Genomic DNA, 15,102 nt, shown 5'->3' on the forward strand with positions numbered 1-15,102 from the left:
ATCTGTACATTAGGTAAAGATCAGTATTGTATCAATTTTCTTAAAAAATTTCTTAGAACAATTTTGTCATCAAAATAGAACTATGTCCACTTTCTCTTATATATGTTTTACCTCAGTAAAGAGTTTTGAAAAATATAGAATTATGCTACCATTTGTAAGCGTTATACATCTAAATTTTCATGAATTTCTATATTTATAGATAGCACTTACATTCATAGTTTGTCTCTCCCCAGCTAAATAAAGTATATGTCTAAAAATGTGAGAGAGCTATTCAGATCCTTAATGAGAGTTTAAAATTGACAATAATGAAATAAGAGCAAACATAAGCGCTCCTTTGAAATGTATCAGGTTTGTTGGCTATATGAGATTTAAATTTTGTCACAGCCTGTTAACAAATTACTACTTATTTAGCTTGGGACTGAGAGATTCTTTATAAGTCAATAATTGCCTCTGAATCCTTCTTTGTAAATAGAAGATTGAACCAGATGAACTCTGAATTCACTTCCATCCAACTCTAAGATTTTTTTTAAAATATACATTTCAATGGACTTTCTCTACAGTTTAAGTTCTCATTATTCTAAGGGTAATTTGATAATAAAGACATCAATAACAGAATCTAAGTAATATGATGCTAGGGAAAGAGAGAAGTGATGCAAAGAGGATAAGGAAGAGGGGGAGAGAGGATTTTTTTACTACAAATGGATGCTAAAATGTGTTTTTTTCATGTGCTATATTCAGTACTAAGTAAGGAAAGAAAATTACTCTGGTTGTGTGTTAGAAATTTGAATATGCTTATTTTTGTATTGTTAGTTAAAAATAATGTATGTTTCCAAAATGATGAAAAAGTAACACTACGAGTTCTGTTTGAGATTTTGTGTAAAAAGTTTAAGATCCTAAAATTCTGTAAACTTTTGCTTTAACACTGCAGAAAGCTCATGTCTCTTACAGAATAGAAGGTGTCATGAGATATTCTGAACTTTTCCTTGTCATACCTTAATATGAGAACACCTTCTACTCTTGTGACCCCCACTAAAGATTAAACCCTGCCATGGCCAAAACAAACAAACAAAAATGTCCCTCACTCAATATCTACTTTCAAATATGGGAGAAGAGTTAGTTTCAAAGTTACTGCAACTCAAAACATTATGGACTGTATTTGTCCAAGACAACATCTCGTTTTGTATTACAGACACTACCAAGCAACCAGTGCGAACTCTTGATGTTAGGTGTAATGCAGTCCATATGCTTTGCCTTACTGCATAGGCAGGCAATTGAACCTTTCACATTTGAGTTGGTTCAGATTAGTTCCAAATTGGAGAAAACACAATAATACAGTTTTAGAGTAATGGATGTTATTTAGAAAGAATAACAGTAGATTCCTAGGCAAAGATTCAACAAAGCTAATTAAATGCATTTAACACACCTGGTAGACAATAATTATGTGATGATTGTGTCTATACATTACGGACCTATTTAACATGTGAAAGTTTACTCAAACCATAAAGACTTTTTTTCTGCTTCATAGGGCATCTTTTATTTGTTTAGAAATAACAATGTCATTTTTCTGATAGTAAAGTGTGTATGTTTATTATTAAAAATTATAAAACAATTTTGAGACATTTAAGGAGATAATACAAATATCCACTAATCCTACCAGCCACAGATAACATTAATAAACTCAAGTTGTTTTCATTTTGAGTATATCTTTTGATATCAGATATAGATATATAGAATGTATGTATAACAAAACATGTATGTGTGAGTCTATTTTGATCATCTTTTACATATGTTTGTGACCTGTTTTTTTCTTAGCATTATATCACAACTAATTTTTTGTATTCTTATTTATTATTTCAGAATATTATTTTTAAAGTTGTATTTATAATAACAATTTACCATAATTTATTTAATCAATTTTTACTGTTTGACATATTTTAAGTGCATTAAATATCACTTCAGAGACATAATTATACATAAATCTTTTGATATATCTGATCATTTTCTACGAATATTACTATATTAGTTCATCTGGAATTACCAAGTTAAAGTTAGCATTTTTCTTACTGCTGCTAATTTCATCTTGGAAATCTGTTCTAATTGTACCCTTATAAGTAATGTATGTGATTTATTATTTTCCTAAATCCTTGTCATTATAACCTATTTGTTTTTTATTTATTTTTTAAATTTTTTTTAAATTTTATTTATTTATTTATTTTTGTCTTTTTCCGTGTCCGGCAACGGATCGCAACCCTCAGTGTCGCCCCCGTACCGGACCGGGACCAGCAACGGGATTGCAACCCTCGGCGTTGCTCCCGCGCCTCGCTCAGCCAGTGAGCGGGAACCGGTCTGTATGTGGGATCCGAACCCTCGGGCAGGAGCGCCACCGCGCTTCCCAAGCGGCGCACTATTCAGTGCGCCACCGGGCTGGCCCAACCTATTTGTTTTTTAAACTTTGTCAATTAGGTAGGTGAAAAATGCTATCTTTAACTTATGTTTTTATTTTGAGTAAGGTTGAAGTAGTTTTATATTTCTTGATCGTTCTTCTTTGATTAATAATTCATATCTTTTGCCTTTTTATCTATTAGGCGATTTTTTTTTTTTTTTTTAGCATTGAATTCTGTGGGGATTAGATGGCTATTGTGAATAGTGTTGCAATAAACATGGGTATGCAGATATCTCTTCAACATACTAACTTTGTTTCCTTTGGATATATCCCTATAATGAGATTGATGGATCATATAGGAGTCCTAATTTTAATTTTTGAGGAAGCTCCATACTGTTTTCCACAGTGGCTGTACTAGCTCACATTCCCACCAACAGTGAATAAGAGCTCCCCTCTCTCTACCTCCTTGCCAACTTTTTGATAACAGCCATTCTAACTGTACTCTTTACATCATAACAGCTCTGCTGCTCACTATCCACTTTTCATAGTTGGGTTCTGTAAGGAGTTTCCTTGAAAAAAGGAAAAGAGACTTCTTCTGATAATTAAGGTTTGGAAACCACTGCTTTAGAAGGTTTTTACATCATTATTTTACATTAGGTTATTTGAGCAAATTTTACTGTAAATCTCCACAAACCCTTTCTGGAACTAGGAAGAAATTCAATTATAAAATAAAATACATTTTAATGAGTATTAAGCAGCCCAATTTTCTTCCTTTTAGCATAATTTATATGTAGTCACTATATGAATCAGGCATAAGTTATGTAAATAGGTGTTAAATCTTAAGTCTAGTGATATCATTTGTTTCAGAGTATTTTAATTCAATGTTAGTACCTCTAATAATTTGGAGTTAAGGAAGTTATACATTACATGAGAATTGAGGGGTAGGGTTAGTCCAGTAGTTATTATCCCACTAAACTTCCATTGTTAAAGGACTTATTACCTTTGAAGCAAAGACTAGGTCTAGTAAAACCTAAAATCAAAGGTGCCAAATACCACTATAAATTCATTCCAAAATGCTATAGGTAAGCAACAGTATGTACCTTCTTCCTTAGAACTTAATAGTCCTTTTGGCCATGTGAGGCATTTTTGTCAATCATCCCAAATTCTAGGTTTTATATGCCGAAAGTTTTTTTTTTTAAATCTTATTTTGAAACAAATAGAATAGTCAAGTGAAATATGTGTGACCTAAACGTGTGATCATTATACAAAAAATGTTGAGATAATTAAAGTTACATTTATGATTAGCACATTCTGTGCTCATTTGACAAACATTTATGGAATCTTGTCTTAGATAAGAAGTTTAAAGATATTATAGTGTTAATTTGGAAAAAAGTTCAATAAATGGTTAGATATAAGTAAATACTGCACAATTTTCATTCAGAGCTTGTTTTAGACAGAACATAGCTCCTTTTTAGACTAAATATGGGTCTGAGAATTGACGATAACTGTGATAATAAAAATTATCATAATGACAATAGCTAACATTTATAGACACACTATTTTTCAGTTGACTTGATAGTCGAATTATATATAAAAATATAAATGTAATTGTCAACAAGAAGCCATAGACACATAAATCTTTATTTTAGAGATGAGAAAACTTAGACACAAACATTTTTAATTTAACTGACCACAGTCAAAGTGCTAGTTAGTGACAAAAACAAGACACAACCCAACACATCATATTCCAAGTTTGTCCTATGAATCATTATAGAATATATGGTATTGATTAAAAATAAAATATAATATCTGACAAGGAATGAATCTGATTTATGCAAATAGAGATTGGCATCACAACATGACTATAGACACTTGCAGGAAAATTCCCCAAAGAATTCGAAGCACTGTCATTGGGTATGAACAGAACGGTTGTAATTCTAGTGAAAATTAGAAATAAATCTCTGCTACAGAGCATAAACAAAGCAAAACAGTAAAAAATAAATAAATAAATAAAAAACAAACAGATAACCACAAAAACCGAAGCTAGGATGATCATCTTATCAATTACATTTTCTTTGTAATTGTAGTAGCAGTTACACTTTCCTAATATGCTACAGCAGCTACATGGTACTAAAGTCTAATGTGAAGTGAAACATTTAGATCTAAATAAATGCTCTGTTGAGTATATTGATTGAGTTCTTACTTTGTGCTATCTACACTATGCTAGAAAACACCATTATAAGATGCCAGCAAGATTTAAGAGTTATACAGTTTAGTGGTGTAGATTAGGCCTATTAGCAGCAAATTTGAAGTTTGTCAAAGCCTGGTATGACAGAAACATTTACAGCTCACCAAATCATCATGTGCTCCAGAATATTTTCCAGTCCTCTTGCAGGTATACATGGCTTTGTTCTGGCCCACGAACTGTGAGCAGAAATGACATGTATCACCTTTGCATCAAAGTATGTAAGACCAGGTGTGTGACCCTCCACCTCCCCCAACCCCCCCACTGTGGTATCTTGGAGACACATGCTGAGATGACTAATTCACAAGATCAACTGCTGCCTGGACAGCCAACCATCTTGCATCAGAATTTGCAGGAATAAGAACTAAACTTTTACTAGGCAGTATAAGACGTAGAGGTTAACTCATTGTGACAGCATTGTCTAGTTCATCCTGAATAATACACCTGGCCCTTTTTTCTTAACTAAGGCCAATGACAAACAAATGCGTTCAAGCATATCAACAGTTAATTAACAATGATGCTCCTGATGCACACAGGAATAACTGAATGTCTTCAAGTAGGATGTTTTGCTGTTCCAGGAATTTCCTGTGTTTCCTTGAGATCTTGCTCTGGAGATTTCCAGGTGTGGTACCACATGGTGAAACTCCTAATCATGGGGGTCATGAGTATCAATTTACAGAGAGGTTTCAGGTCCTACATCATTTTGACAGATATATATGTAATTTGGTACCTATTTGTAAGAGAAAAAATAAAAAAGGGAAAAAGTTAAATGACATCCTCTTGCCCAGCACTGTTCAAGAGAAGTATAATAGAAGCCACATATGTCACTTTAAAAATTCTAGTAGCTGCATTAAAAAAGTAAAAACTAAGAAAGAAAACTAATTGTAATAATGTTTTATTCAGCCCAATGTATTCAACAATAATTATTTTAGCATGCAATCAGTATAAAACCTTATTAATTTTACATGAATTCTTTGAAAGCTGGTGTGAATCTGGTTGAATCTTTTAATCTTAAAGCAAATCTTAATTTGGAATAGCCACATTTCAAGTGCCCAAGAACCACATAAGGCTGTATTTGACAGTGCAGCTCTAGATGTAACTTAAATTTATTCAACATTGATTGATCTATGATGCTCATCGTGTTAGGAACACTCACAACATTGTTTAATTTATTTATTATAATATTCTTTTGAGTAAACAAATGAGTATATTCACAGACTTAAAAAGGGAGAGGGCTAAGATCCAAGCCAATTCTTTGTTCTGCCTGTGGATACAGAGCAATCTCTAGGCAGGAAGAGTACCATGGGATTTCTCTGTAACTCTAGAAAGAAGGGTGAGGTCCATTCCAAAAGTAATGACATTCGTGATGGCGGAAAAGATGGAGTTAATGAGTATTTTAAAGAGTTATAACTGGGAATAGTCTACTTGATGATTGTATATGGGGGAGAGAGGAAGGAAGGAAGGGCTTGCCAAGGGTGAGTTATTGCCTCTGAGTTGTGCAATTCAGTTGTCAATAATGCTGTTTAGAAAAAGATTTGGTAACCTGAAATTGGGATTTGGCAATTTTTGATCACTGAAATTGCTAGTATAGTACAAGGAACCTAATCCCCCCTCCCTTTTTTAGCCATGACTATATAAAGTATGGCACAAATGCCAGATGATAGTGATTTAACCAATGCTATTTAAGAAAAATAGTGTCTCCATAACAGAACTATGCATGGATTGGCAAGACTTTAATACTATTATGGAAAGAGAAATACCAATAGCTAATTCAACAACTCAGATTTAAAGTGCATAATATTTACAAACTTCTATGTGCTTCTTTATATCTTTTCTAAATATACACATTCAGATTTTTCACCACACAGGCAACAGCAGATATTTTTGCAGAGTTTTATAATTACGTGCTTGTCTTTGTATCTAGAAGAATTCTAAATGATGCCGCCTGGGCCTGAGCCATCTGCCTTGGCAGTGTCTATCAGGTGATGGTATGCCACATATTTTGGAAGGTCTAATCTTAAAAATTCAAAGGCACTCAGCTTTGACTCTGATCAAATCAGATCACTAACTGTACAGTGTAGGATGTCAGAGGTAAACGAGAACAAAATTTGTTCATTTGAGCATTTCAGAAGCTATTAATAGGCACTACTGGCCCACAAGTAATAACTACGATGGGGAAAAAAAAAATGAAACCATTATCTTGGAAAGTCATAACTGTGCTATTTTTATTTCTGTATATTTATCACATCAGGGACTATTCTTAACTTTGTAAACAATAAATGGAGGTGGTATTATATTTGATTATGGGTCAAACTTATTTAATTTGACCTTGAGTATGTCTTCATTGAAACATTAATTTCACCGTAACCAGCACACTTAATCACCTTTAATAAGTTACTTGCAGAAATGTTGCTGCAGATCACTCCAGATGCCCTAAATCAGAGGAAAGAACTGTCAGGCTTCCCATTATTCATGGAGCCACTTGAACTTCAGTAGTATGTTTTATTATATTTTATCATAAAAAGTCCCAAGATTGTTTTGTTTTTTTTCAGTCACTGCTCTGTTTTCCCATTCATTAGTTATTTACACCCTCAAGAATTAGTTGCGAGAAATCTAGAATTGGACCAAGGTGGTCCTGTAACTGAGATGTTAGGGCAAGGGCCATGGAAAATGAACGTCATGTGGTGGGAAAGAATTTTCTCTAGCCACTCTGTGTTGAAGAGGTTTCATCTAGTATTTATACACTCTTATGTAGTGTGGAGAAAGCTTTATTTTGATCACATTGGGTGAAAATGACTGTTAGCTAATGGTATGAGAAATTGCTCTTTCCTGGGCCCTTGGGCTCAACACTGGCATTTCTGCTGAGTTCTGGGTAGTTTGAGTTCTACCAGAATTCCTTCACTTGGACTTTGAAGTGCTCTGTGATGGAGTTGGCCCAATACCTTTCTTACTCCTCAGGTACTAACAGCTGTCAAAAACCAGTTTATTCCTTTCTCATATGCTGTTACCCCGATTTAGCAGAAATCATTTTCTAAAAATAGCTAAAATTTAGAAAAAACATGTGACTACAATGAGTTTCAGGTTACAAATTTGTGGAATGAAAGGGCAGTGATTATTCAGAACTTCAGACATTCAGTAGTTTGCACACTTTCAGGCATTTGCCCATGTCTTTACAAAGTTTCACATTATGCACTTGTGTGTATTTAAAACTGAGATGAGTAGTATTTTAGTATTTTCTATCAAAAATGTATGCACCATATGGTTAAATATGAACCTTTCTGAACACTTATTTTTTAATTCTAATTAAACTAAGATATGCAACTGAGATCTTTTTACCATTATCAAAGGTATACATAACTTATAATTTATTGATTAATATTAACAAATACAAAATTATTTCAAGTTTATTTTACTTTCTGCCTTTTGACCTTCTGAATACTGTCTTTTGGTTTTTCTTTGCCCTCTTCTGACCTCCTTTAATCTTTTTAATTTCTTAGGTCAATTGAGACATAAGCAGATAGTTGTTATTTAATAATCTTCATTCTTGTCTTGATCTGTTTCCATATTGCTGTTGTCATGCATAAAGTACTCCATATCACTTCTCAAAATCTTTATAAAAAATATGAGCTGAATCAAAGGACTAATATTAAAGTCTTAAAAAATATATATTTTTTCTCACAAGAGATGATGTATTTGTCCTTAACTTTACACTTTGGTACACAAATGTACAAGCCTTCTTCCTTTGTTTCTATAAACAAAAATATTGATACCAAAGGCAGCTGTTATTTCTTTCCTGAGTCTGAACTGTATACAATTAGAGTGTGTGATTAAGTATTTTGGGGGACTATATTAACACTGGGGTTTTTAATGATTCAAATCATAAACCTGAGCTCAAAATGAAAAAAGACACTTTATGAACAAAACATGCTACAAATTGATGAAGTATGAAAAATAAAAACACAAAGAATAACCTATAAAGAATAGTGCCAAAATTACATTAGTCATGTTAGACTCAAGTCGAAAAATGTAAAACAGAAGACTGAGGTTTTACCTATAATTCTCGTCTCTAGTTTCAATAGAATTTTTGTTCTCAGAGATTTATGAACTCATTCTAAATCCAATCCATTTAAAAGTATAGCATTGATTTTTATGATGTGGGAGAAGTAACTGGTTTAATTCCCTTAAATTGTGGATAAAAATCTGATAGTTATGAGTTTGATGCAATAGAATAAATAACATAAAGTATAGCATTTTATTATAGAACTACCTTGCATTCATGTGTCTGTACATCTCCTAAATAGATACTAAAATGAGGCAATTGTTGACTATATAATTTTGAAAATGCCTATATTCATCAATAAAAATAATATACAAGGTGAATGCAAATAAAAACATAGAAATTTAATGTAATTATTTCCCATTTGCATCATTATAAGGCAAATGCCAAATAATTCTGAATTTAAAACAGGTGGACAAAAGGAAGTCCAGCTAGAAGTTTTTGAAATTTGAGAAGTAGTAAATGTCCTCCCAGTTTCAGCACTCCCCCTCACAAAAATCATTAGAATTTTATAAAATGTTTGAATGTATGTGGAACACAATTAAAATTATGAAGAATTGTATATATTTATAATTTTAATTAAATCTTGATTTTATCAGTCACAATTTACATTTCATGTTGGTGTTTTGCACATTATCTGTTAAATAGTTCTAAATTTGATATATTTTATTTTGTCTCTTACTGTTTTAGACAAAGAGTTACATTTAGTGTTTAGTACATGTTATTTACTATATGGTACTTGAATAAAAGAAAGCCACCAATTTCTTAAAGAAATCATGAGTCTATAGATGCAAGAAGAGGTAGAAACTAGAAAAACAAATTATGTTGGATATTGTTTTGCACTTTAGAAGTAATGCTAAGGTATTCATTTCTTCTAACGTGTAGAAATGTAACAAGTTTTATTGTGAAACATCAATCAGTGATAAGTAAAAATAGTAACATAAAAAAATCTGTGAAAATACGTAGAATCACTAAATTACATGAATTAGCTGTAGCAAAATTGTTCCTTAATTTTTTTAATGCATAATTCTCAAAGAAAGGCAATTCCTTAGTTTTATAAAATGGAGTACATCATAAATCACATAAATTACCATTTGGTATTTAGCAGACTTGAATATAGTTTCAAAATCCTTTATTTCAAAAGAACCAATTGAAGGACATAACTGTTATTTCTCAGGTAAATATAACAGAAATAATAATTCAAGTCAATAAAAGTTTGAGAGACAAATTCCAGTTTCAAGTTAATTACCCACATTTAAATTCATATATGACTATAAGATATCAAGGCAAATTTGCATGTAGGGCAAAAGGTTAAGTAGTTTTATTATATTTATTTTAAATATTTTAATTCCTATCATACCTTATATTACAAATGTAGAGAAGAACAGCAAGTTTTAAAATAATCATCATGAATCTTAAAATTCAAATATAAGTTCATCAGATTACATAATATGAATTCTGTTTTTCCTTAAAGTAAAATAGTCCTAATCAAAAAACATCTCTGCCTTTACTCTTGAATATCATTTCATCTAAGCAGAGGGAAAAATAGATATACACTTATCAAGTTTAATAAAAGCTTAGCACATATTTAAAATAACTTTATGTACCTTTCAAGAGCTGACTAACTTACATTTTCATATAATTAACCGTTTTATAATGTGCAACTCAATGCTAAAACTTTGCATGAAATATTGGCATTAATATAACATTTTTTTCAAGAACACTCAAGTATGTTATAAATATAGGATAAATACTATACCATTATAGTTAAACATGACTGTTATATAGACATTTTTAAATAAATTTTGTAATTTTTATCATTCTTCTTGATATAATAAGTAGAGGCATTTTTTAACATTGGATTTTATAGATGTGAACACTGAAGTAGCTATAAGAAAGGCTAGGGATTTTTTTCCTGCTGTTTTTACATTTAAAAATTTCTCTATGGCCTAGAAAATAAAAATCAATGTTTTATATATTCCAAATATTCTAAGAAATGAGAAAATTTTTATAGCTTTATGTAATAATTAATACATACTTGGAAATTCAGAGAAAATTAAAAAGTTATATTTAATCATGGAATGCAACAATACCTCCTTTTTACTCCTCTCTTCTTTGAATCACACATATTTTTCCTTCCAAATAACATTTTCCTTATATTATGCTTTCTATTACAAATCTGAACTTCATAAGTTTTACTGATATTAAATGTTTTGTGTCTTCAATTAAAAAGACCTTTCTTCCTAGCTTAGTTTTAATCGCATGCCTTTGGAAGAGATTCCCTTTCTAACTTTTTCTAATTTTTCCTTTCCGATTTCTGGTCCCACAGTTCCACAGGCTGACTGGCTGAGGCAGGTTGTGGAGAAATTTCTGGAGATGTTGTTAACATCTGACACAGTGACTGAGAGAAAAGCCAGCACAGTCGCTGGGTCAAGGAGAAGTGGCACCTCCTGGAGATGAAAAGTTTGTGTTTGCTAGTTGCTAGTTATCTGCGACACACTGGTTAAATTCAAATCCATTCATTTATTAATTGCTTAACTTCCTCTAAACCAATGTAATACAAACCAAAAGGACCTTTATGGGTGTTTTCACTGATGTCTGCAGATCAACTGTACTTTTAGTCAGCCTCGTTTGACATTTCCCACAATGCTTTTAATCGACAGTATTATATTATGTAAATATTTCTGGTTACGTTCAGTTGCCTAAATTTTACTTTGCGTACATAAAGCCTTTAGTACTTTCATCCAGAATCCATTGAGGAGCTAAGAGAGTTGGAGAAGTTTAATGTTGTTCTTTGTACTTCAACTTTTAATATCGGAGCCCATATTGAAGCCATAAACACAATGAAAATTCAAAAAAATATTCGACAATATTGGAGGAATATAACCCCCCCCCCTTTTTATTCTTAAAGAGCCAAGGGTGTGGGGAGTGGCAGGAAGAAATAGTCTTAAGATCTAAGTCCTGGACGCCGTCCTGCGAGTGCTTAAAACCTTTAGAAACGTGCAACATGAAAACCCCCTCTTTCGAAGTTTAAAACAATATTAGAATCCCGAAATATCGGCAAAGAAAGTCTTACCGTCAAAGGCTTGTAGCAGGTTCCAGCTCAGACCCAGACTGAGAAGCTGAGCAGCTGGTGAACAAAAGTTTTAGTTTTTTTTTTTTTTTTTTTTTTTTTTTTTTTTTTTTTTTTTTTTTTTTTTTTTCTAACGAAGTCTGCAAAACTAATTTCCCTCAAAATAGGGCTCAATTTCCGTTAAAGAAAGCAGCGCTTACAACTCTCAGAATTCCTGATCAATCCCCACTCCACCCCAGCTCTCAGCAATGGAAAACAATTTGATTTTTTCTGATATGAAGCTTTATAGCGAAGCCACCATTCTGTAGCACGACTTAAAAGAAAAGGGAGATAGCCAGGTTGAAGGACTGGGTGAGGGAAAGGTTCTGCCTCGAGGACGCCTCTCAATGATTAATCAATACTTTTTCCTAATTCAAACCAGATGTCTAACCCAGTTTGCTGTACGCATTAATCCCATTAATAACTTCAAAGACCTGGTCTCCACCTTTTGGACACCTGAGACAATGAAAATAACGTGGGGGCCCCGGGCGGGATTGGTGATTACAGATACTCTCCTGATGCGACAACTCCCAGAGTGGACCTGACTGTCCCTGCAGCTCATTACACGCAGCTCGCTTGTTGTGTGTAAACGACTCTGCCCCCAGGAGCCCGTGTCGCCTCTTACACGCTCATTGATGGCAAGTTTTCTAACTCATTTTCAGTGATGCGAAATTGTAACCAGGGAGACCTGAAGAGCCCAAGTGTAGAGAATTTAGGGGGATATCGAAGGGTATTATTTCTCAGCAAATGGAATCGTGGTGGTGAGAAGGGTGCAATTAGCTGATTTATTTCTGAGCGGAAGATAGGGTGCATTTCTGGAGGGAAATGAGGAGACCTGGGCTGGCTCCTGAGGGCAAAGGCTAGAAATAACGCGTGTAATCTACACATCTCATATGACCGGGACTAAATCGCTTTGGAATATTCCTGACCCCGGAAAACTTCTTGATCAACAAGTGGCTAGGAAATTGAGCGGGACCAGGAAAGCGGGGGGAGGGGGACGGAAAGCTAAGGAAGGATGACTCCACCTGGCATCCTACGCGAGGAGGCCAGGGCGTGGGCATTTGCAACCGTCCCCGCCTCACGCTTTCCTCCCACCCACTCCACCAGCTCCCTCTCCTTTCAGCACCTAGACAGGCCCTTTCCCGTCCACGGTGCACAACCCTGCGACCTCGGACCTGATCCCATTAACAAGCCGCCCACGGACTCCAGCTGCGAAAAGCTAGGCTTGCGGCTGCGCACAGGGCGCAGGGACAGGCCAAGTTTGAAAAATTTCTCCTAGAGCGCACCCAACTCGCCCTGATCGTTTCCTTAAACCCTATTACTTCTTCAGTGCTCCTCAAGGACTAGGCGCACCCCTAGCTTCCCTGCAGGTGACAGATTCCAAATGGCACTGATAAGTCACATTTTCCGAAAAAGTGAGGGGGTGGGAAACCGGGTGCGTGGTTGGGGCTGCCGTGCGCCGCGGCACTCCTGGGCCCCCAGACCGGCTTTAGGCGCTGTGCGCGCCGCCCGCAGTCCTGGCGGCTGGCGGGGTCGCGCGGGCATGGACGCGCTGCGTCAGTCCAGCCGGCGGTAGGAAGTGGAACTGGGAGCGCGAGGCGCAGACTGAGCGGGAGTTTTGGAGGGAGTTTGCATGTGGTCAGCGCTGGGCTCCTAAGCCAGCCCCCAGCTCACATTACACTCTATTTATAACCTCTCAGAGCCATTTCCCCCTGAAAGCAGTTCTCTGGGACCACCTTCTTTTGGCTTCAACCTCTCCCACTCTTGACATCTGAGTAGCTCGGAGGGAAGCTCCTCCAGGTCCCAGTGTTTATATGTAAAGGAGACTGGCCGCTAAGGGCTCAGGACCGGGATTATCCGAGCTCCGCAGAAACGTGCGCGGCTATTGCTTTGGTAGGGGGAAAAAGTAGCACGGTTTCCAGTGAAAAGTGACAGAGGGTGGTGGCCTTTGAAACCGTCGTGAAGTCTTCAGCGTGGAACCCGAGACTTGCATGCTATGGAACACCCGCTTTTTGGCTGCCTGCGCAGCCCTCACGCCACTGCGCAAGGCTTGCACCCGTTTTCCCAGTCCTCTCTCGCCCTCCATGGAAGATCTGACCATATGTCCTACCCCGAGCTCTCTACTTCTTCCTCGTCTTGCATAATCGCAGGATACCCCAACGAGGAGGGCATGTTTGCCAGCCAGCATCACAGAGGACACCACCACCACCACCATCACCACCACCACCACCACCAGCAGCAGCAGCACCAGGCTCTGCAAACCAACTGGCACCTCCCGCAGATGTCCTCCCCACCGAGTGCGGCTCGGCACAGCCTTTGCCTCCAGCCCGACTCAGGAGGGCCCCCGGAGCTGGGGAGCAGCCCGCCGGTCCTGTGTTCCAACTCTTCCAGCTTGGGATCCAGCACTCCGACTGGGGCCGCGTGCGCGCCGGGGGACTACGGCCGCCAGGCGCTGTCACCCGTGGAGGCGGAGAAGAGAAGTGGAGGCAAGAGGAAAAGCGACAGCTCAGGTAAGGGCGAGCCGAGCGCCCTCGGCGAGAGTGCGCGCGGGGTTGGAAAGGGGGCGGGGAAATGCCGGGAAGATTCTCGCACTACAGGGAGGCGGCAGGGAAGATGGAAATGTCATGCCCTCTCTGGCTCCCCACAGCCAAATTCGGCTGTGCAGCTTTGGTCCTGTTATTTGGGGGCACGTGTTTCTCTGAGGGCAACACAAATACAGCCAGCAGCTCCAAGCCCTCCAAGGTCCCAAACTAGTTTACCAGAAGGTTGAGAAAAAAAGGACAAGTGACAGTCTGTGAAATCGATTGTGAAGCTTGACGGTCCACCCGCGCGCACAGCACCAGGGAGGGGTGAGCGCCCTGGGATGCAGTGTCAGTTGGGCGGGCGTGCGTGCGGGTGCCGCTCCTTGACTTTTTCCTTGCAAGTTCCCAACTCTGAGTGGCTCGATTTTTCCCATCGTTAACTGGATTTCCAAATTATTGCACAATATTTGGAACTTGCAATGGAACTTGGCAGAGAGCATGAGAAAAAAAAAAAGTTTTAGTTTTTTTTTTTTTTTAACATTCTGATTTCAGAGTTCTTTAAATAGCATCCTATTCCAAATGGTAAAAATTTCCCTTTCTTGGGGAAGAAGGCATCACCTAGGAATTCAGAAGATTTTGAGGAATGTGTCAGAGAATTGTGAATAAATAGATGCTCAGACTCTTGAAGAAAGACGATTCTTGATAGTAGTTTGCTAATTCACGTGGTGCTAATTCTAAAGAGAGAATCCGAATTTCAAAAGTGGGAAGAAAATCCTCTCCCAA

General features: G+C 36.5%; 1 protein-coding gene across 1 annotated transcript in view; it reads left to right on the forward strand.

Annotated features, from left to right (window-relative positions):
- The first annotated feature begins 13,511 nt into the window (after window positions 1–13,511).
- Window positions 13,512–15,102, forward strand: part of MEOX2 (mesenchyme homeobox 2) — a 69,223-nt gene continuing 67,632 nt past the window's right edge. Inside the window, exon 1 of the mRNA XM_008576891.1 lies at window positions 13,512–14,307. Coding sequence (XP_008575113.1) covers window positions 13,794–14,307 — 514 coding nt within the window. The 5' untranslated portion in view covers window positions 13,512–13,793. The remainder of the gene's footprint in view (window positions 14,308–15,102) is intronic.

Source organism: Galeopterus variegatus, unplaced genomic scaffold (assembly GCF_000696425.1).
Source record: "Galeopterus variegatus unplaced genomic scaffold, G_variegatus-3.0.2 Scaffold64, whole genome shotgun sequence".
Classification (NCBI taxonomy): domain Eukaryota; kingdom Metazoa; phylum Chordata; class Mammalia; order Dermoptera; family Cynocephalidae; genus Galeopterus; species Galeopterus variegatus.